Raw genomic sequence first — 23,288 nt, forward strand, 5'->3', positions numbered from 1 at the left:
ATAATGTTACCATTTTCAATGATTGAATTGAAAATGCAGCTCCATCACCACCACTCTCATTCAAAGCAATAAAGAGCTAGCATAGCACATCCCCTTTGATTAAAGCTAAAGGGCATTTTTGTCATATAATAATGAAAGAGAGAGCATCATCTCATGAACTTTTCCTTTCCTTCCCAAATATTAACTTTAAATTTGTTATCCAACGGCTCTTATATTTCATTTGTTCTCATATTTTTTTTCTCAAAAATAAAAAGTTTTCAACAAACCTTCTTCTATCCTTTTTCTTCCTGCTTTTTCCATCTTTGCTTTGTCTGAAGAAGGCTCCTAGCTTACCAGAATTTCAAACTTCCTCTCTTCTCTGAGAGAAGAGAAAAGAACAGAAAATAAAGAGACAAAAAGGAGAAAAGCAAAGGCTTACTTCTTCCTTGTATTTGAAGACTCTTTGTGAAAGAAGATGTTTGATTCCTTAACCCCATACTCACTTCATTTTTCTCAGATTCCTCCTACTTTCCTGTCCTTTATCGGAAAATCTCAAATGCTTAAATCCCTCCATCTTCTCTTCGAATACTTGCAACACCTATTTTCTTGACTATTTTCCAGGAAACAATAACACACATGCATGATGGTCTTCCCCTTTATTGTCTTGACATTTTTCTATCTTGTTGGCACATCTTGTTTTGCTTCTACCTTGGTCAGTGATTTTCATGTTTTAGTCACTCTCAAGCAAGGCTTCCAATTCCCCAAACCGGCCTTAAGCACTTGGAATTCTTCGTCTCCACGATCAGTTTGTTCGTGGGTCGGAGTTCGGTGCAATAGAGGAAGAGTTGTTGCAGTGGACTTAACAGATTTCAGTCTATCCGGCTCTGTATCTCCACTGGTTTCAGGCCTCGACTGCCTCACCGACCTTTCTCTTGCAGGAAACAACTTCACTGGCAGCATTGCCATTGCCAATCTCACAAGCCTTCAGTTCCTCAACATATCCAACAACCAATTCAGTGGAGGACTGGATTGGAACTACTCAGGCATTGCCAATTTGGAAGTGTTTGATGCTTATAACAACAACTTCACTGCTCCTCTTCCACTTGGGATTTTGAGCTTGAACAAGCTCAGGTTCTTGGAACTTGGAGGCAATTTTTTCAGTGGGAAAATCCCAAAATCTTATGGGAATTTAGTCAGCTTGGAGTACTTGTCACTTGCCGGCAATGATCTCATTGGCGAAATTCCGGGTGAGTTGGGCAACCTCACTAACTTGAGAGAGCTGTACTTGGGATATTACAATGTTTTTGAAGGTGGGATTCCAAAGGAATTTGGAAAATTGGTCAATATGGTTCACATGGATCTCTCGAGCTGCGAACTGGACGGGCGAATTCCCCGCGAGCTGGGGAATTTGAAGGCACTCGACACGCTTTACTTGTACATCAATCTTCTTTCAGGTTCAATTCCAAGGCATCTGGGCAACTTGACAAACTTGGTCAATCTTGATCTCTCCAACAATGCACTTACTGGTGAAATCCCACTTGAGTTTTCCACTCTCAAACAGCTCAAGCTTTTCAACCTCTTCATGAACAGATTGCATGGCTCGATTCCAGACTACGTCGCAGACTTGCCTAATTTGGAAACACTCGGGCTGTGGATGAACAACTTCACCGGGATCATCCCGCAGAAACTTGGCCAGAATGGGAAGCTTCAGCTGCTCGATTTGTCCTCGAACAAGCTCACCGGCAAAATCCCACCAAACTTGTGTTCATCCAATCAGCTAAGAATACTAATTCTCTTGAAAAACTTTCTTTTCGGTCCAATCCCTCAAGGCTTGGGGACATGTTCTAGTCTCACTAGAGTGAGGTTGGGGCAGAATTACCTAAACGGTAGCATACCAAATGGCTTAATTTATTTGCCTCTGCTGAATTTAGCAGAGTTGCAAAACAATTACCTATCTGGCATGTTGTCGGAGAATGCTAATAGCTCGTCGCAGCCAGTGAAATTAGGCCAGCTTAATCTGTCGGACAATCTCCTATCCGGTCCTCTACCATTTTCGCTTTCAAATTTCTCTTCCCTCCAAATCCTCCTACTTAGCAGAAATCAATTCTCCGGTCCAATCCCACCTTCAATAGGCCAACTCCATCAAGTACTAAAGCTTGATCTTAGCAGAAATTTGCTCTCTGGCGAAATCCCACCAGAAATCGGAAACTGTTTCCGTCTCACTTACCTCGACATGAGCCAGAACAACCTGTCCGGCTCCATCCCACCAGAAATTTCCAACGTTCACATCCTGAATTACTTGAACATATCGAGAAACCACTTGAACCAAAACATTCCCAAATCAATAGGAACCATGAAGAGCCTCACAATTGCTGATTTTTCCTTCAATAATTTCTCTGGAAAACTACCAGAATCAGGGCAGTTCGCTTTCTTTAATGCTTCTGCTTTCGCCGGAAATCCCCACCTTTGCGGCTTTTTCTTAAATAACCCTTGTAACTTCACCACAATCACAAGCACACCCCAAAAAACCCACAGGGATTTCAAGCTAATCTTTGCATTAGGCCTGCTAGTATGCTCACTTGTGTTCGCTGCGGCTGCTATCATCAAGGCCAAATCATTCAAAAGAAACGGTTCTGATTCATGGAAAATAACTGCATTCCAGAAGCTGGAATTCACAATTGCTGACATCCTCGAATGCGTGATGGACGGGAATGTGATTGGAAGAGGGGGAGCAGGGATTGTTTACCATGGAAAAATGCCGAATGGGGTTGAAATTGCAGTGAAAAAGCTACTTGGTTTTGGACCGAATAGCCACGATCATGGCTTCAAAGCCGAAATCCAAACGTTAGGCAACATTCGGCATAGAAACATTGTGAGGCTGCTGGCATTTTGTTCTAACAAGGAGACCAATCTGCTTGTTTACGAGTACATGAGAAACGGAAGCTTGGGAGAGGCACTGCATGGGAAGAAGGGAGGTTTCTTGGGGTGGAATCTGAGGTACAAAATTGCAATTGAAGCTGCCAAAGGCTTGTGTTACCTTCACCATGATTGTTCTCCATTGATTCTTCACCGGGACGTGAAATCGAACAACATTTTGCTCAATTCGAGCTTTGAAGCGCACGTTGCGGATTTCGGGCTTGCCAAGTTCTTGATGGATGGGGGTACGTCTCAATGCATGTCTGCAATTGCAGGCTCTTATGGCTACATTGCACCAGGTATGTTAATTGTTTCTTCTTCTCTATCAATTTTACTTTACTATGATTTTATTCCTAGGTTTGTTTATAACGAAAGATTGCTATGCAAATTCAGTTGTCTAATGTATCAATGCATTGACCAAAGTTGGTACTACATTGGTAGTTAAGTTAGTTAATATGTGAATTTTTGCTCTTGTCAAAATTGTGGGCCACATCATTAGACAATCATAGTCGTCAGCTTTCAATGCTTAAGTATTGGTCCAAAAATATAGTTTTTTGGATTTTATAAAATCATTTTTGTTAATATTTTACATTTTTTTTAATTGGACATGATTTCTTATGCAAAAATCTTTACTTTTCCTTTATCATTTGGACTTGATCATGACCATAAAGAATATACATACCAGTGTAATCATGTAAGGCATTAGTTTGTTTTCTTGGTTGAGAACTTAAGGTGTTAGTTTGGGTCCTTTTTTTTTTTTTTTGGGTCTAAATTTTGGGTCCATTTAGGTGTTAGAAATTTTTTCTTTAAATACTTAATTAAAAGGGGAGGGGAATTGCATCTTGAGACATCTTCTAACATAAAAAAAATAAAATAAAAAAACGATGAAGAAGAAAACCTAAGTTCATTTACTATATTTCTTATGGAGTTGATTTTCACACACATTTTTTAGTCAAACACGTATAATTTTTTTTTTAAATTATTAATAAATAAATCAAAAGAAAATAATATACATAATTAAACAAGATTATATAAAACGAAAAGAAGAGCGTAAATCATTTTCTTATTCCTTATTTTTCTTTTGTTTATTGATTTTTGAGTTGTGTGATTCGGATTCCTAATACCTTTAATTGGTAAATGTGATTCCTATAGTATCACAAGGCCTACACCTGCACAATCTCTCGAAGTCCCTCCCATAAAAAATCTATATGCATGTAGTACCAGTACACACGAAACCCTAGAAAAAACCATGACACACACATATCTCCTTGCACTTGACCTGAACCGAAGGGAGAAAAGAAAAATTAAACTAAAATTTGGCATGTCCATAAACCACCGCGATCTGTGTCCACCGTCGACAGAGAGAGAGAGAGAGAGAGGGAAGAAACAAATAAGATCATTATGCATGGAATTTTCTTGGTAGCACAAAACACACAAACTGCCTCTCTCCTCTCCTCTCCTCTCCTAAATTCTGTGCCAGACTACTCATTATTTTGAGGTCCACTGTTTAGTATTAGGGAGTATTTTTATTCACCACCATTAGTGGGGTGTATGATCATCATTCTATTTATCATTATTAGATGAGTTTGAATTTCGAGATTCGTGTAGTGAATAAGCACAAATCTCAAAATTCAAACTCATCTAATAATAATAAATAAGGTAGTGAGCATATACTACACTAAATGATGATGAACAAAAATGCACTCATTATATATACACAGTACCGTATCTTGAAAAAAAATTTATATGAAACGAGTTTATCACTTTGTTATCATTTATTTTTAATAAAATTATAATATATATAAATTTTGACACATCTCGTTATATTAATATAATAAAATGCTACCTGATTGTAAAACCGGTTGACGTGAAAGCTATCATCCGCTCTCTCGGTCTGATATCAGAATCAGTACTCTGTGAGGTCAATCTGACAATGACACACAATACACAACACAGGACAGAAGTCTGACAGTGATGTCTAATCCAACAGCACTTGACTGTCGTGAAAGCCAACCGGACATGCACGCCCATTTAAATTATATACATACATGTTTATTATATATAGGCCACCACTGCCCGTTGAAAGCCCCGACTGCTTTGCTTTCCTTTCGGTTCTCCCTGTTGCAACTCGCATCAATCCATTCACTTTTTTATTTTTCTGCCCTACTTTTTGCTTTGTTTCAAATTTGGGCCCTAGCCCCTTTTTTTGTGGGTTTATTTTCTTTCCGAGTTTTGGTGCTGATGCTTGTTATATATGCATGCATGTGTTGCAGAGTATGCATACACACTGAGGGTGGACGAGAAGAGCGATGTATATAGCTTTGGAGTTGTGCTGTTAGAGCTTCTGACAGGGCGTCGGCCGGTGGGCGAGTTCGGTGAAGGCGTGGACATTGTGCAGTGGTCGAAGAAAGCAACGAATTGTCGCAAAGAGGACGTTACAAATATTGTTGATCATAGGCTTACAATATCTCTGCCCAAAGATGAGGTAATGCACATGTTCTTCATTGCAATGCTTTGCATCCAAGAAAACAGCGTCGAAAGGCCGACGATGAGAGAAGTCGTTCAGATGCTATCGGAGTTTCCTCGTCACTCTCCCGAATCCTTTCAGTCGTCCTCGTCTTTAGCCACTTCCCAAAAATCCAAGAATGTCGATAAAAACGGAAAATGTCCCAAGTTCAAACAAGATACTTTGGTTTAATAAGAAACGATCATGTTTTTTTTTTTCTCCATCATTTTTTGGAGTTTAATATATATATATATATATATATATAGTCTTAGAGTGGCTTGATTTTGTTGAAGCTAGCCGTGCTATATGTGAAAGTAGGTTCTTTCTTTTGATTTATCAAGGGGATTTGCTAGGCAAATCAAATAAATTTGGGAGAAGGATTAGATAGCGTTATGGAGGGAGGATGATAAAGTTGGGCCTTTTCAGGCCTAAATATTGTAAAATTGTAGTTGGGCAACTAAGAGCATGCAAACTTAATGGGCCACTCTTTTGTATCGTATTACAGCATATGCACGACATGTTTACTACGATCCCTTCTCTGTGACACATTTATTTCTGCTATAAATTTAGATAAAATGGGGGAGAGTTTTTGTTAGAGATTCAAGTAGAACGAGGGTGATGGATCTCCCTGTTTATTTTTTGTACTGATATTAGTCAGATAATTGGGTAGGAAGGGAGGCACAATAACACTGAGAAAGTTGGCACCGAATTTACGATTTCCGAGATTTGGATATGAAATATCTCACTAATAAGTGAAGAGAAATATCTTTAAACTGTAGTATTAAGTGACACGAGATTAAGTGAAAGAATATGTGTCCATCAATTAGACGGGAGACATATATAAAATAAGCAAAATAAACACAGAAAATAAAGCCGAAAGATGTGGAAAAGCAAGAACTTCTCTCTTTAGGGGTTAGAGAGAATAAACTCCTCATTCTCCTCTAGAACTCCCACCTTCTTGCCATTTAGTACTATGGTCTAGAGGTATTCCTCTTCAATTGCATGAGAGAGGTCTTAGGTTCGATTCTCGCCAAAGGAGAATTTGAACCACATTATTGTTAACTCATTGTAAGGCCAAGCCCACCCCTCCCCCTTAGTAGATACTATCGTTTGTTCAAAAAAAAAAAAACAGAAAGCTCCCACCTTCTTGTGCTCCACCTACAAACGTCATCTTAGTTTGCTATTTGAGAGTTAATGGTTGTTTTTCTGACATTTATCGTCATTTTATAGTGTCTTCATTTCCGTACTTTTCCACTCTTGTTATCTTCATGTCATGTTTTTCAAATCCAAACAACCACCCCCCATCTAATTTGTATAAAACGTTAAAATACATGTATCATACATTCAAATTTTAAAATAAATGCAATTAACGAGTGTTCATTTGGAAGTGTTTTTAAAATGAATAAAAGCGTTTTTATTCAAATTGATTTTAGATTCTAACAACACATTAAGTGACACATCCCGACCGAAATCAAGGCGTGCTGGCCGTCAAGTGAGAGTGATGTCGCCATGTGCACAGTGCGAAAGCAAAAGATAATAATAAAAGTACTAATAAATAAAAATCAAACTACCAAATAAACTAGTTAAAGCAACACACTAGTGTGAGACTAAGTGGGATAAACATAATCAGAGCACAGAAAGCCTAAGTGCAGTCCAGAAGAACGAATACTAATTACACAACACCTAAAGGTGATCCTACATTTGTGATGTTATGTCAAAACCACCGTCAAGTCCTCGTGAGCCACCAAAGCGCTTCTCACTAAAACCTGGAGGGGCGCAAAACAGAAAATGTGAGTGGGCTTTTGGTTTTCCGTATATACCTATATACTTGTGGTTTTTTCCAGAAAATGAAATTGAATGCTTATGTGTTTTAAATGCCATGCATAGCGTTTGCCTATTTATTTATGCATTAGTAGTTGTATATATGTATGTTTAGTGTTGCGGACGCACATGTAAGTGCCAGGTAAGTTTATGGTTTATGATTGTGAATTAGTGGTTATGTGAGATGCATAGAGAGCTCATAACTTGCACCTCCAGTGTTAGTGCTCCCGCCCATAGTAGGGCACCATCCTTCACGTGATGTTCACCTCTCGCACCACACGCTCATCTTGGATCCAAGTTAGGTGCACAGTCCTGTCGTACATACCACTATAGGTGGTTTCGACTCGTAGGTGACCCGCGATTATTTGCCTAGTCTTCACGTGATCGTAGTATTTGAGCGTATTTATTTACACCTAGTCTTGTCGTACAGACCACTTTAGGTGGTTCTGACTCGTGTGCAGGTATAGTTAGTGAGTTGGGGATTTGAGCTCTAGATTCAGCCTTACAGGTCACGTTAGGTGACTCCGACTGACATGTTACTTGCATTGATTGACATTAACATGATTACTTACATTTTATGTGGAGGCATTTGACATGACATATTTCTGAACATGTTTTCGATATATGTGTATATTCTATTTTCTGGGAAATTATACAGGTTTTACGGCGAGGGGTTAGAACTTTTGATAATGAAATGATTTTGAAAAGTTTTGTCAAACCTAGGTAATAACTTCTCATACAATGCTCAAATGGGGTGTGTTAATACACCAACGTGATCTACCCAACCTCACGAACATCCCCATATTTTTAAAATAATTTTTCGAGACCCCACGCGCCGGCGAGTGCACGGACCTACGCACCCCCACGCGCGGCCAAAACTAACGGATTCCCTAACCGCCACCTCGAAGTTGATCAAACAAATCATCAATACGCGGCAATGGATAACGATTTTTATAGTTGTTTCGCATATAGGTGAGACCTATCCTAAGGACGAGCGCAGTCACTCGAGGCAAGGGGGTTACGACCCTTCCACATACCAATGAGTGGGCTTTTGGTTTTCCATATATACCTATATACTAGTGGTTTTTCCCATAAAATGAAATGGAATGGTTATATGTTTTAAATGCCATGCATAACGTTTGCCTATTTATTTATGCATTAGTAGTTGCATATATGTATGTTTAGTGTTGTGGACGCACAGGTTAAGTTTGTGGTTTATGATTGTGAATTAGTGGTTATGCGAGATGCATAAAGAGCTCATAACCTGCATCCCCGGTGTTAGTGCTCCTGTCCAGAGTAGGGCATAGTCCTTCACGTGATGTTCACCTCCCGCACCACACGCTCATCTTGGATCCAAGTTAGGTGCACAGTCTCGTTGTACAGACCACTATAGGTGGTTCCAACTCATAGGTGACCCGCGATTATTCGCCCAGTCTTCAGGTGATCGTAGTATTTGAGCGTATTTATTTACACCCAGTCCTGCCATACAGACCACTTTAAGTGGTTCCGACTCGTATGCAGGTATAGTTAGTGAGTTGGGGCTTTGAGCTTTAGATTCAGCCGTACAAGTCACGTTAGGTGACTCCGGCTGACATGTTACTTGCATTGATTGACATTACCTAGGTTACTTACATTTATGCGGAGGCATTCGACATGGCATATTTCTGAACATGTTTTCGATATATGTGTATATTCTATTTTCTGGGAAATTATACAGGTTTTACGGCAAGGGGTTAAAACTTTTGATAATGAAATGATTTTGAAAAACTTTGTTTTTGCCCACTCACATTTTCTGTTTTACGCCCCTGCAGGTTCTAGTTAGAAGCGCTTTGGTGGCTCACAACGATTTGATGGTGGTTTTGACAGAACATCACAAATGTAGGATCACCTTTGGGTGTTGTGTAATTAGTATTCGTTCTTCTGGACTGCACTTAGGCTTTATGTGCTCTGATTATGTTTATCCCACTTAGTCTCACACTAGTGTGTTACATTAACTAGTTTATTTAGTAGTTTGATTTTTATTTATTCGTACTTTTATTATTATCTTTCGCTTCCGCACTATGCACATGGCTATGTCACCCTCACGTGACAGCCATCACACCTTGAATTCGGTCGGGGTGTGTCAGTTTGGTCGAGGCCCAAAGCGGACAATATCGTGCTATGGTAGAGTCGAGTTCAAGATGTGGTAGGAGCCTGGACCGGGATGTGACATTAAGTGCTTGCATGAAGCAATTACAATGTTTTTTATGTATTCATTTAGATTATTACTAAAATTTGATTTAAAACATTTACACTGATAATACTTTTAAATTTTAATCATTTTGAAAACATTTTTAAACGAGGTTTAAAATGCGATTGTGAAAAGTCATGTGCTCAAACTATTTGCTAAAAACGGAGTGGAGGACAACGAGCAAAACAAATCATATAACATAAAACCGACCCGAAAAGTCATGTGCTCAAACTATTTGCTAAAAACGGAGCGGAGGACAACGAGCAAAACAAATCATAAAACATAAAACCGACCCGAAGTAGCAAATTTTCAAATCCCCTCCAAACAAACGAACAACGGGAAATTAAATGAGAAAGCCCTTCCCAAAACGTCGGCACCCGCTTTTTTGACCACACTAATCCAACGGCTCCAAAACCTTCTTCAAAGAACTAGGAACTAATCGTGACCCTCGATCATTCCATTATTTCTTAAGGGCTTACACCACACAGTGCGTCAGTGCCGGTTCCCCTCCCACTTCTTCTTCTACAGTCGCACACTCGTCTCACACCTCTCTCTCTCTCTCTCCTCTCTAGAATTCGAATCGCAGAAGCGGTTCTTCCTTTTATCGCAGCAGATCGGCCTCACTCGTTTCGATCCGCGTTTCTTAGGTGCGTTTCTCTTCTCACTTTTTGCGTTTTTTGTTCATTTAATTCAAATTTTTGGTTCTTCGAAACGCTTTCGTTCGCTGTTTTGATTGGTAGAAGCTTCTTGTTTTTTGTATGAAAATTAAATTAAAATTTCAAATTTCAACTTTTAATTTTTCAGTTCTTGCGTTGTACGTGAAATCGACTATGAATCCCCCTTTCTGCATCTATTTTTTTTTTCCTAGTTTGGTATATTTTTGTTTGGATTTTTTTGCTTGTAGTATCGTTGAAACCAGAGAGATTTTCTTGGGAAAAAAGGAAACGAGTTTTTCAATTTTAAAATTTCCTCTTCTTTTCTTGCATTGATTTCATCAAATCAACAAATCTTGCGGAAGAAGAATTTCAAATGCGTTTGAAAAATATCTCAGGGTTGAGATTTTGTTTTGAAAAGTCTAATTAATTTGTCCTCATATTTTTCCGCTTCCTATATTTTTTAATTTATTTTTTGGTGAAGCTTTCAATTTTTATTTTTATTTTTATTTTTTAGAAAAAAGGAAGATGACCCAGATGTCCCTATCAGAAGGGAAAATGGAATCTAGTGTTTTCCAAGGGAAAAATCAAATCTTTTTCACGACCTAATTCATGGATTTGCTAATTTACGCCTGTTGCATAAGTTGCCCCTCTTATTTTTCAAATCTCTTTTGAAATACTGGTCAAATTTTGTAAAAAAAAAAAAAGGATAACTTAAGGGTTAAGTTCATACTGAATTTTTAATTAGAATTAATATATTTCTTTAATTTGAAAGTTTAACCAGTTAGGGTCACACTGCTGTGCGGCTTATAAACCCTAGGAAGATAATAGTGCTATTACACCTTACTAACCCCTATTTTCCTCCTCTTTTTTTCCTTCTTTGTTGTTCGGTTCTAGGCTGAATTGGGTTTCAAGGATTGGTAATGGCGGGCGAAAAGAAAATTGAGAAAGGTAATTATTGACTAACTCTTAGTCTTTAGTGGAATTTGCTTCAAGTTTTAGTAGACAATCATATTTGCAGGGTTTTTAGGTTAAATAATTTTTGGGTTTGTTTTAAATGATTGAATTGAGTGTTGGGGGTAAATAGTTTTCGGAAGCTGTAGATATGTGCTTTCATGGTAGAAAATTCCATGAATTGTTGTGTTGCAGTCAAATTTTCTTTACTAAAATATTATGATTTCGTTTTGCTACAGTTTATGCATCTATGTAATGATTTGCTTGAAGTTCTATTTAATATGATTGACCCGATTGATATCAATTTTTGCGTAATTAATGGAAAATTTTATTTTGGATGGGCAAACATCTGATGTTTTTCTTGACTATCTGTTTCCAGTGGAGCCTGTATCCACTGTATTGAAGGCAGATCCTGTTACTGGATTGAGTGAGCAAGAAGTGGTATGTAAATCCTTTCTTTACCTGATGTTTCATTTTTTCTGTATCTGTCCCTGCTTTCTGCCCCCTCCCTGTCCTTTAATTATAGCCGTTTTGATTGTTTCTTTATTGATTGGATTTTGTATTCCAATACCAATTTTGCATCTGTTTTTTATTGTATCCTTAAAGTTTTGATTTTTTTTAGATTGCAAGTTGTGATGTTTATATTTGGACATGGGTTGTGTTTTAGATAATGTTGAAGGTTCGGCCTCGACTATAATATTCTCATTTCTGTTCTTTTCTATGTATTTCTCTTGCAGGTTTCTGGGAAAGACGGAATACCATCTGATTCAAAGTCAATGTCTCCTTTATTGGATGCCACCTCTAGCATCAAAGGTGAGACCGATCAAGTCTCAGTTGGAGAGCATGGTGCTTACTATCCACCTACTAGCTGTTACAATTATTATTACCCAGGTTAGATGTCAAAATGGTACTTTGTGTTTGGTCTGACTTTCCATAGTTTATTTATGTAATAGAGTTCTACTAAAGCCGTTAATTTACTTGGGAAGAAAGAAGTTCTTCTTTATGCACCTAAGCAACGTAAGATCTTTATTATCATCTTTTGCATGTTTAGTCTTATTGTATTTTGATTATTTTTGAGTGGTGATTCCCTTTGAGCAATAAAATTTGTTTTTTCAATGAAAACTTTGCTGCTGTTACTAAAGGTTTATGTGTTATGCAATCCATCTATCTATTTGTAAGGATTGCAACTAGGCAATTAGCATGAGTATACAGTTCAAACATGAAATCCATCGTGAAAAGTGCAATAAAGATTATGTTGTTGAGATACTAAAGCTGTATTTTTCGTCAAAAACATGAAACCCTGTGTCAAATGTGGAATAAAAGACGTGAATACACTTCTAGAAGAGTGCTTAATGTAGTTTGGTTTGTCTAAACTGTGCTTTAGTCAAAGTACATGTTATTTCTGCGACTTAGATTCATTTTAGTACTCAAATTCTGGGTTTTTTGGGGTGCAGGATATACTGGATCGTTTACGCAGATGGATGATCACGGTTATCTGCATGCTAATGGTTCACATACGGTATGCTCATCTTTTAGCTGTTTCAATTGGGTCTAGTATGCTTAATTTATTCATGAATGTGATCATTTCTAATTGAGCATGCAATTTCTTCTTTTTCTTAATTACTGTTCCATGGTGCGCAGTCAGACAATGGTTCAATGGTGTATTACCTTCCCAGCTATAACCCATATGCCCCAGGAACTCTGATGGGAGCGGATGGGCAAGGTGTTGGCCAACAACAGTATTATCCTTCCTCAGGATATATGCAACCACCTGTTTCATATGGATCAGAAGCTGCGCCTTGTTATTCCTGGGACACAACATTTGGTGGAAACGTCTCGACTGCAGCAAATGCTGGTTTTGGAAATGTAAAGGCTGGACATGCATCAACTGCTTTATCTAGGTCAAATGGTTTTATATCGACTAAAGCCAATGGCCCAACCAAGTTTTCTAAGCCTCTCCCTACACAACCTAGCAAGTCACCAAACAAGGTTCGGAACAGAATTTCTGCAACTTTGGTTCAGTAACTTCCAAATTTATTTGCTGATATATAACCAGAACCGTCTAAATTGTTGGTATAAATTTAAATCCACAGATTCCTCATCTGGGTAATGATTTCTCAGCGGGTGTTTTGAAGGGATACCCACCAGCTGGAAGATTCTCATCATTTACCAACCAGAAATATGGTTTGTTTCCTCCTACTGGTCAAACATACTACAAATCTAATGGAAGAATTGTGAATGGAAATGATAGTTTCAAGTTGAGGGAAAAATATAACAGGAATGAAGATTTTGAATCCTCAGCTGAGTTGACACGTGGTCCAAGGTCCCACAACAAGATTTCTCCGTTAGACTCACCAATTGAGAAGGAAGAACTAGGAATTAGTGTCCGTAGAGATAAATATAACTTGCCAGATTTTCAGACTGATTATGAAAAAGCAAAGTTTTATGTCATCAAGTCTTACAGTGAAGACGATGTCCATAAGTCCATTAAATATGATGTTTGGGCCAGCACTCCCAATGGCAATAAGAAACTAGATGCAACATTTCATGATGTGGAATTGAAATTGAGGCAGACCAGCACTCAGTGTCCCATCTTCCTCTTCTTCTCAGTGAGTTTGATATATGCAATTTCTCTTGATTTTTGGGTTATAGAGTGTCTCGTTTCCCAGGTCTTGCATTTGAGATTGAACTTTTATTATTTTTCTCAGGTAAACGGAAGTGGACAGTTTGTTGGTGTAGCTGAGATGATTGGACAGGTAGATTTTAATAAAGATATGGATTTCTGGCAAGTTGACAAGTGGAGTGGGTTCTTCCCAGTAAAGTGGCATGTAATAAAGGACATACCGAACTCTAAGTTGCGGCACATTATCCTTGAAAACAATGACAACAGACCAGTAACTTTTACCCGGGACACTCAGGAGGTACTATATTTATTTTTTATCTCATCGGCAGCAGTATTTTTCCGTGAAACATGACAACCTCGTTTTCCTTGTTTGCCCTGATGGATGTTCTCTGTTTCATTGTTATGGCATGATTGAATTAAGAGTGTTTTAACTTGTATTATAATTTTCAGATTGGCCTCAAGCAAGGTTTGGAAATGCTGAACATTTTTAAAAGTTACACGGCTAAAACGTCTTTGCTAGATGACTTTACGTTCTATGAAAATCGGGAGAAGTCTCTGCAAGCCAAAAGGAGCAATAAACCGGCAACTTTGAAAATGGAAAATTACGATAATGGTGATTTCACTGTAAGTTTTCCTTTCTTTGTCTAATGCATTTTAGCACGACATCTACTTTATTGAGTTTACGAGCTGTGTTGGTTTTTTCAAATGACTATTTCCAACTGTATGGTATTCTATTACATATTGTACTTGTAGATATATGATTTCCCTAAACTTAACGATGCTTTGGTGACACTCGACATAAAGTAAATGAAAAAAAAAGCAAATGTTCACTTTCGTTTGTTTTCATTAATCGTGACATTCGTGCAGAAAACTTGCAGTTAATTAATTTTGGTCTAACCCCACTAACCACATTTTGCAGAAGCATATGAATGGTGGAGGGAGAAACATCGATGTCGAATCTGGTGGGATGAGGATGGGTTCTCTCATCTCGCTCACGAAAAATCTATCCCTCGACGCCTGCCCGTGATGACAGCGATGCTACAATTAGGCATGTTGAGTTATACACATTGCCTAAGGTCCAGAAGGTTTTGATTCTTATCATCTTTTTTTCTTTTTTGTTTTCCTTTTAATTCTAGCTATATATTTTTTTCAATTTTTCTATCAAGGCTGGTTTGTGAGTTTAGTTTTTGTGCTTGGGTTATTTAGCGGGTGAGTTTTGAATTTCATGTGAACAAGTGGTCTTACTAGTCAATGCTTGTCTTTTCTCTCTATATCGAAAGATTGATTTTTCAATAAACAGTTTGTGTTGTTTTTCGGTCACTTTGTTTGTCTCATGTACACGGGAGGTTCAATGGTTATCTCCGATTGCATCTTGCAACATATTAGCATGACAGATGTGACGTTTTATCACAAAAAACCTTCATTGTTATTTAGAATTACAACCGTTCATTACATTATATTTTCTAGTAACGTTTTGATACGACCTTTTGACATTCGGAAACAAGAATCCCCCTTTACGCATCGTGCAATTGAGTTGCATTTATTCCATGGTATCATGGTTAGTTGTAGTAATACCTTCTGTGGCTACGACCCTCGCTAAATTGGCAAAGGCTCTCTGTGGCCGACGGCGGTGCCAAGTTGCTTGTATGGAAGAAGCTGTTAAGAGCTCCGACTGCTCCGCCTGAGGATCTCCCGAGTTGGACATCTCCTTGCTCAAATGCCACCAGAGTTTACGGAAACGGCCATGAGAGCGAAGGCTTCAGAAACTTAGAGAAGAAATTAATAATACGGGCATCAATATTAATTGTTAAACAATTTTGGGTAAATGACAAAAAACTACCTCAACTATTGGTGTTACGACACTTTCATATCTATTCTTTTAAAATTGATAATGTCATATCTTATCTTACGAATTTGTGTCAATGTCAGACCTTTGTCAGTTTTTTTGTTAATTTCTGAGTTAAGTGCTGACGTGGCTAGAGATGAGACTCATTTTTTATTAAAAAATTAATTAAATATTAAAAAATTAAAAATTAAAAACCAAAAAAATTAAAAAATGGCCTAAGGGATCCGGCCTTCCCTTTCCTCCAACCGCACCAACCTTTTTTCTTCTTCTCTTTGACAGCCACCAAACCCTTTCCCGTCCCCCCAACCTTCCTCCATCACCCTCTCTCTCTCCTCTATTTGGGATGCGGTCTCACTCCTCCATCCCTCTCCCCACTCGCACTCGTCCTTCCCTCACCACGACCTACCAACCCGACCCATCCCTCCCTTGGTCCTTCCATACCCAACCTTCCTTCACCACCCCACCGTCGCCTCTTTTCCTCCATCTTCACCACCCCACTGAAGAAACCAAAAAAATCAAGCTAACACCCAAAAAAAAAAAAAAAAAAAAAAAAAAAAAAAAAAAGAAGAAACCAAACCCACACCCAGATCCTTTTCCATTCTCACACACCCATCACCCTCCTACACACACCCAGATCCCCTTCCTCTCCTGCACACCCAAACCATCAATTCCCAGAATCAAGTTTCAGAAAATGGGCGAGGTTCGAGAAGGTGCACTGAAAACCCAGATCCCCTTCTATCCTATCTCATTTCTCTCTTTCTCTCTCCCCAAAACACAGACTTACAAGCCATGGAACGCACGAATTCTCTCCTCCCTCACCTTTCTCTCCTCCCTCACCTCATCACCTTTCTCTCTCTTCACCTCCTCTTCCTCCTTTTCTCTCTGATTGCCGCTGCCAAGCTCACAAACCCTATCGGGCTCGCTAGGTCCAGCTTCCCATCCGTGCACGCATAGCAGTTGATCAGAGCCTTCAATCTCTTCTCGAGGAAGACATCAACATCATCGACGACCTCGATTCCTCGACATGAACAGGGACCAGCTCAAGGTTGGGTGGGAGAGAAAGGGATCTGGGTTTTTGGGGAAGGGGGACACGGGTTGATGGGTTTTTTTTTGGTTTTTGGTTTTTTTTTATTATAAAATTTTTAATAATTAATTTTTTTTAATATTTAATTATTTTTTAATAAAAAAATATGTCCTGTCTCTAGCCACATCAGCACTTAACTAAGAAATTAATAGAAAAACTAACGGAAGTCTGACATTGGCACAAATTCGTAAGATGAGGTATGACATTGTCAATTTTAAAAGATGAGATATGAAAGTGTCATGACACCAATAGTTGAGGTAGTTTTTTGTAATTTACCCAACAATTTTTTTTTTTTTTTTTTTTTGGGAAATAAGGGATTTGAAATCTCATCTGGATTCAAATTGTGGGGATTCTCACATTCTAACCATTCATCGTATATCGTGCAGTTAGATTTTTTGAATTTTTTTTATTTAAAATCAAACACAAATAATACTTAACGAAAATTGGTTGCATGATGTACGATGAATGACTAGGATATAAGGATCTCTAGAATTCCCACAAAGGGAATTCGGAGAGGATCCTTATCTGGAAATAAGGGACTTGCATGTGCTTATAAACAATTGAGACACTCCCCAATTGCCAATTGATTTTACGTTAGAATTTCAACTTTCTTCAACTACGTTATTTCAAGTGGATAATGAGCTCATCCCCAATAGAGGAATGCAAGTATTATCCTTAATTTAGTCTTTACGAAATAGAAAATTTAGTTCAGTTATAATTAAGTGTGGTGCTATCCACACACCTCATGTTATATGTTACATTTTACACTCCTTTTAATTTTCGGCATTCGAGGATGGATTGTACAGAAGAAACCAAATGATAGAAATTTATAAAAAGTGTGTGAATACAACATCCATAATTACTTGCTCAAGTGATTGCAGACTCCACCATTGGATTTAGCTCAGCCATGTAATGAACTTATTATAATAAATTATTTACTAGAGTCGAACTTAATTAAAGTTAACTATAGTCAAATTGAGAATCATTTAGCTATTTGATCATTGACCTGATCATTTTGTTGTAGTCCGATGACACCGTTCTTGTCTTTGTTCTATGTCACAATTAGATAAAAGAACAAAAACATCTTTTCGATTTGAATGAATTTTGGTAAGGATAACTGTTAAAGAAGATTTATAAAGCAAACGGTTCAAATCATAAAAAAATATTTATCAGTCGAACTAAATGCATATTAAATCACTAATTGATTAGTGCTTAAGTGCATAGGTAAGACTTGTGCATATATGTAAGTTTGTCTTGATACTTTTTTACATTGTATTTGGATAAGGGAAATAAACTTGGAATTTACATAAAAATCAAAATTTGTAAATTGACATAAACCAACCCTTGTTTGGACTCATAAACATAGGAATTTAGAATTTTCGCGTGAAAAAAAAAACTTGGAATTTGGGACTTCCAATTCCCAAGTTTAAATTCTATGAAAATATTCGTCGTTTCCCAATTTCTATGATTGAGAGCTTAAAAATAACAAATTCCGTATTCAATTTCTCTGTTATTTTAGGTTAACCAAACAAGAAAATTCACAAATTCTAGAAAATAAAATCTTGTCAATTCAATTTCCGTCATTTTAAAATTTCTTAGTAATTTTAAATTTCTTCGTCCAAACATATGGTTACATTGTATTTTTCTTTTACAGTGCATATGAAATGCGGGTCGGGTTTCGGATACAACCCTGCATTCAAACAATAGCTAAAGCCCTTAAACCCTGATTTCCCAAAGTTCAAAACTTTGCACCACCAAAACTCTGGAGTCCAATGTCAGAAAATCTTAAGCACCCACTCGAACTAGATAGCATCAGCAACTCCCAATCTCCCCAAAGGCCTTCAAAGATTTCCAAACCCGCCGACGATCTCAGCGACGGCGATCAGGAGTCACAGCAACCGCAATCGATGAGCCAACACCCTCGAATCCAGCGATATCTTCTGGCAATCGAGTACATTGGTACTCGCTTTTCGGGCTCGCAGCAGCAGTCCAATTGCCGCACAGTTGTTGGCGTTCTTGAGGTGATTTCTGTGGAATTTGAGATTGAATGATAAATGCTCAATCTTTTTTCGTTACCAATGAAAATTTCATTGCCCTTGAAGTTGTTTTGTCCTTTCATTTCCTCCGCTTCGGATCGTTGCAGTTTATGTATTATTCGTGTTGAGAATTAGTTCCATATTGATGAGAGAATGGACCTTGCATGGGCTAAGAGGTTAGGTTACTCTCCATATTGCCAATTGGTTTTATGGTTGAGAATTAGTCCCACATTGATGAGAGGAGGGACCTTGCATGGGCTTATAAGAGGTTGGGTTACTCCCCATATTGCCAATTGGTTTTATGGTGGAACCTCAATTTCTTCCATTCGAAATGCTAATTTTGCTGCAAATCAAGTGGTTGGTTAATTGATCTTTTGATTTTTGTAGGAGGCATTTCGTAAATTTATTGGGCAGCCGGTTTCGATATTCTGTTCAAGTCGAACGGTAAGTCTACTTGGGACTTTGTTGTCTTTGGAATTTACTATTGCTGGTTTTCTTCGACTTGTTATCTCATAAGAAGTATAAGATTAAGAGTATTAAGTTTCACCTTGTCGTCTTTATTTTCTAGCAAGCGTTATATTAACTGGGAGATGCGGTGGATGTATTCTCTTTTGCTGTTGTAGGATGCTGGAGTCCATGCCTTGTCGAATGTTTGTCATGTAGATGTTGAGCGTATTAGCAAAAGGAAGCCTGGCGAAGTGGTATTTCATTTGAAAATTAATATGTTAACTTATAATACAACTGCATATAATTGACGGGGCAAGTGGAGTGAAATGCTGTTAAATTTGATGTTTATCAATCCATTAAGAAACATCATATTCTGAAGCTAAAGACTAGGCCTTTGAGTCATAATTAAATTTCAAGGACTTTTAGTTAAAGAAGTGCGTCGGTGATAATTGTTGTCTTTTAATAGCCCTATTTTGGTATTCAGTGTAGGTAGAGGATCATGTTTTGCATGCATACACAGAGGCACCCTCATATTTGAACAGCTCTGGTTGATTTCAAAGTTACTTTTATTTTGTTGAAATGCAGTTAGAACCCCATGAACCTGCAGTGGTAAAAAAAGCAGTGAATCATTTCTTACAGGTGTGCTTTCTTTTGATTGTTCAAATCACAAAAATATCAGATGGAGACTTTGTTTGATTGTATATCTGGAATTGCGGATTTGAAACCATAGCCAATATATACTTTATAGTTTTATTTCAATGAGGAGATCCTGACACTTCGTTTTTGTTCCATCAGAAGAATGAAGGTGACGTGATGTTGATAGATGTCCGAAGTGTTCCAGCTGATTTTCATGCTCGATATAAAGCCCAAGAGCGCACGTAGGTACTCATGAATCTGAAATTACGTAAAACAACTGCAACCTTAAGTTATGTCTGGGGACTCATATATGTTCTTAATGGTACGCATACATATTTTTCCATGCTTACTTGACTTGTAGAATATTCAAGTTAGTCTGGCAAATGTAAACTAGATTGCAGCTATCTGCCATTTTACATGGTATGGTGGTATCCACCAGATAAACTTCTGTAGAATGGATCATAACCTTTCAATGGTTGAGTTACAGTAAGCTAATTTTGTTTAGAATATATAACATAGCAATATTGTTTTGGATTGTGTTTGAATAATGATGTAGTTAGGCCTGAGATTCAGGGGCCATACATAAATTTTTTTTTTTTGCCTTTGTTGAAATTTCCTCAGGTACTTCTACCGTTTTCTGTCCGGACCAGAGCCTTTGTCAACTTTTGAAAAAGACCGGGCATGGCATGTACCTGAGGAGCTGGATCTTTGCTCTATGCAGGTTCCTTTGCAGTTTTGGCAAATATTATGTTTGCTCAAACTATATCTGGTCATTAATTTTTCATCTAATGCAATTTCCTTGATTCAAATTGATGCAGGAAGCATGCAAAGTTCTGGTTGGACATCATGATTTTAGTTCCTTTAGGGCAGCAGGTTGTCAGGTTGTTCCTTACCTCCTAATTAGTTAGGCTTTAATGTACTTCCCATTATTTGCTTGCTGATACTATACTATGAGGTTTTTGTTTCTTTTCTACCCACAAAAAAAAAAAAAAAGTATATGATGAGATGTATCTTTATTGGTTGATAAAGCATCTGTGATATTCCCGTCTCTTTATGGTCTTTGGTATCCACTGTCTCTTGAGATATTCCTTTTCTTAACCTTCATTCAGATTGAGGATGCATCTGTGAGTTAACGTTCACCAAAAGGTTGGCAAGAACTTATATGTGACATAGTAAATTCACATATAATACGCTTATTATACATGTAAGTACGTATTTTTCAAAAATACTTCCGTTTTTTGTAAACGTTTTAATGATTCTTAAAATTCAACCTTTTTTATAACTCCAAAGTATTAGACACGTACGTACATACGTTTTGTGTGTAATATATTATTGAAGTATTAAAAATAAATAAATATTTTTAATAAATAAAATATTAAAATTTAAAAAAATGGCCAAATTTTTCCAAAGTATTTTTTTTAGTAAAGTTGCGGAATAATACATGTACTTATTTATTTATGTAGTATACCCTTTCCGTATTTTACTAAGTACTAGGAAAATATTTCAACAGGTAACTTACGTAATTAGGAAGATATTTCGAAGTGTTGAATGCTTTACTATTGACATTATACCGTAGCATACTCATTCTAGCTTATCTTGGATATTCTTTCCTTTTATTTCCTGTATGTGTTTTATGTGTTTGATGTTCTCTAAATTAAGGAAAAGAATAATGTTTTTAACTTATGTTATTTAAGGCAAAGTCGCCGATCAGAACGTTGGATGAACTTAATGTTTCTGAGGTAGTGTCAATTCCTTGTTTTCCATCAATAATGGAGAGGAAACAGAACAATTTAGTGGAGAAAGATCCTCATGCCCACGCTAACAAATCAGAGACTGATACACCCTCTAGTTTCAATGAAGGACAAGGATTTGGCGTGAGAAAAAAACACCGTTGCTTTGTGGTAACCGCACGAGCACGTTCTTTTCTATACCACCAGGTTGAGTTTCTTCTTCCTAAACATCTTGCTTATTATTTATTGTATGTGTTGTATGCTTTCTTCTTGTTCCTAAACGTAATTTTTCTTGTATTTTTTTTTTTTTTCTTTCATTCACACCTGCTGTTTATGTTATCTTGACTCCTGTTCATAGGGAGAGGGTAGCGTTTCTCGAGTTTGCACTGTTTTTGGTTACTTTTGTGTGTGTACTTTGCTAGCCTAAAAGTACTTCAGTGTTACCGTCCCTAATGACAATACCACCATACCCCGTAAAATAACTTAACAAATCTATCATTAGCGAATTCGGACATAATTAACAGGGATTTATTTTCATTATATGTATTACTTGAAATTTTTGTTCTCCTTGTTGAGTTTTCAAAATTTTATTTTGTATATCTCTCGTATAAATGCGTTGTGCCCTCTTTATTTAGCACTGTGTCATGAGTTCTACAGAATCGTTTAAGTTCTACCACACTTATATTTTGGGTAATTTATTAGTTTTTTTTTCTTTTCAAATGATGCCAACCGAAACTGAGAGTTATACCAAAAATTGATTGGAAATTCATCTTGGAGTCTATTTATAGTCTATCTACCTCCAGTTCAAGCGGTTTACAACCTATTTACTAAGGCTGTTGAGATTTATGCAGGTTAGACTGCTTGTTGGTGTACTCAAGTGCATCGGCACCGGAGATTTAAAAGTACCTGATGGTGAGCAGCATCGATTTTGTTCTTCGTAATTTGATCCTACTCCTCTAACGAGCTAACCCTTTTTTATTTCCTAAACAAATTGGAATTTACAGTCGAGAGGATCTTGAATGCAAAGACGGTGACTGCTGCTAGTCCCATGGCACCTGCCTGTGGTCTGTACCTTGGACAAGTGAAGTACGATTTGCCATGAGATGAACACGGCTACTCTGTCAGATGCTTGCGGTGGACTTCTGTGGAATCTTCAGAGAAGACGTGTCCTCAGGGGTTGCATGGAGGGCAAACGTTCTATATTTGCACCAGTTCATCGGACTAGTGCGTGAATGTACCAAAGCCTACAGTATCGTACAGTAGATATTGGTGATTCAAATTTCAGGGTTATACTCGTCGCCAATTTTTCAAGCCTACCGCGCAGACATTGTCGACCCAAATTTCTCAGGAAGTTCATAAACACAAGCATTTTTTAATAGTAGATGTCAAGTTGATGGTTAGAAATCGATAGCGGATTCCATGAACACTCTTTTATTTCCGTATTTAAGGTTTGCCTCGTTGTCGATACTAGTAGCTCCTTTTTGCCGAGTACCAAACGTGGGATGTGATTAGGCTTGACCATTTATTCCACGACCATTTTTTTAATTTTTAATTTTTAATTTTTTATTTAAACGATATTATCTACATTAAAGAGAGGAGATGAATTTAGCCTCACAATAGGTTAACAATAATGTGGCTTAAATTCGCTTTTAATGAGAATCATAGCTAAGACCTATCACTTACAAGTGAAGAGGAATATCACTAAAGTAGTACTATTGCACAACTTGTTAACCCAACAAGAAGCGGCACAAATAACAAGTTTCGGGTTAATTTGTTGATGTGTCGGATCATTATTGGATCATCGGTTTAAGAACCCATTAACAAGTC

The 23,288-nt window shown here is 37.5% G+C and overlaps 3 protein-coding genes across 6 annotated transcripts; all 3 read left to right on the forward strand.

The window, feature by feature from the left end:
• Nucleotides 1–222: 222 nt before the first annotated feature.
• On the forward strand, nucleotides 223–5,928 carry LOC137715408 (uncharacterized). The gene is made up of 2 exons (XM_068454736.2): nucleotides 223–3,194; nucleotides 5,169–5,928. The coding sequence occupies exons 1-2, from the start codon at nucleotides 620–622 to the stop codon at nucleotides 5,591–5,593; spliced, it is 3,000 nt and encodes a 999-aa protein (XP_068310837.2). The 5' UTR covers nucleotides 223–619; the 3' UTR covers nucleotides 5,594–5,928.
• Nucleotides 5,929–9,774: 3,846 nt separating this feature from the next.
• LOC137743835 (YTH domain-containing protein ECT3) lies at nucleotides 9,775–15,002 on the forward strand. Of its 3 annotated transcripts, none has more exons than XM_068483772.2 (10): nucleotides 9,775–10,099; nucleotides 11,003–11,056; nucleotides 11,439–11,500; nucleotides 11,797–11,950; nucleotides 12,514–12,578; nucleotides 12,701–13,048; nucleotides 13,153–13,668; nucleotides 13,768–13,980; nucleotides 14,133–14,306; nucleotides 14,602–15,002. In XM_068483772.2, the coding sequence occupies exons 2-10, from the start codon at nucleotides 11,029–11,031 to the stop codon at nucleotides 14,707–14,709; spliced, it is 1,668 nt and encodes a 555-aa protein (XP_068339873.2). In that variant the 5' UTR covers nucleotides 9,775–10,099; nucleotides 11,003–11,028; the 3' UTR covers nucleotides 14,710–15,002. The 3 variants fall into 3 exon arrangements, with proteins under 3 accessions (XP_068339873.2, XP_068339879.2, XP_068339887.2); XM_068483778.2 differs by having other exon boundaries at nucleotides 9,907–10,099; nucleotides 11,797–11,872; XM_068483786.2 differs by lacking the exon at nucleotides 11,003–11,056 and having other exon boundaries at nucleotides 9,934–10,099.
• A 3,332-nt stretch (nucleotides 15,003–18,334) lies between these two features.
• LOC137710395 (uncharacterized) lies at nucleotides 18,335–23,006 on the forward strand. Of its 2 annotated transcripts, XM_068449401.2 has the most exons (10): nucleotides 18,336–18,633; nucleotides 19,036–19,092; nucleotides 19,272–19,349; nucleotides 19,681–19,734; nucleotides 19,891–19,973; nucleotides 20,353–20,452; nucleotides 20,550–20,612; nucleotides 21,426–21,668; nucleotides 22,313–22,373; nucleotides 22,466–23,006. In XM_068449401.2, exons 1-10 carry the CDS (start codon nucleotides 18,385–18,387, stop codon nucleotides 22,561–22,563), a joined length of 1,086 nt encoding a protein of 361 aa, XP_068305502.2. In that variant the 5' UTR covers nucleotides 18,336–18,384; the 3' UTR covers nucleotides 22,564–23,006. The 2 variants fall into 2 exon arrangements, with proteins under 2 accessions (XP_088541002.1, XP_068305502.2); XM_088684876.1 differs by lacking the exon at nucleotides 19,272–19,349 and having other exon boundaries at nucleotides 18,335–18,633.
• The last annotated feature ends 282 nt before the right edge of the window (nucleotides 23,007–23,288 follow it).

The sequence above is a fragment of the Pyrus communis genome, chromosome 15 (genome assembly GCF_041283825.1).
Source record: "Pyrus communis isolate YQ-2024b chromosome 15, ASM4128382v1, whole genome shotgun sequence".
Taxonomy (NCBI): Eukaryota; Viridiplantae; Streptophyta; class Magnoliopsida; order Rosales; family Rosaceae; genus Pyrus; species Pyrus communis.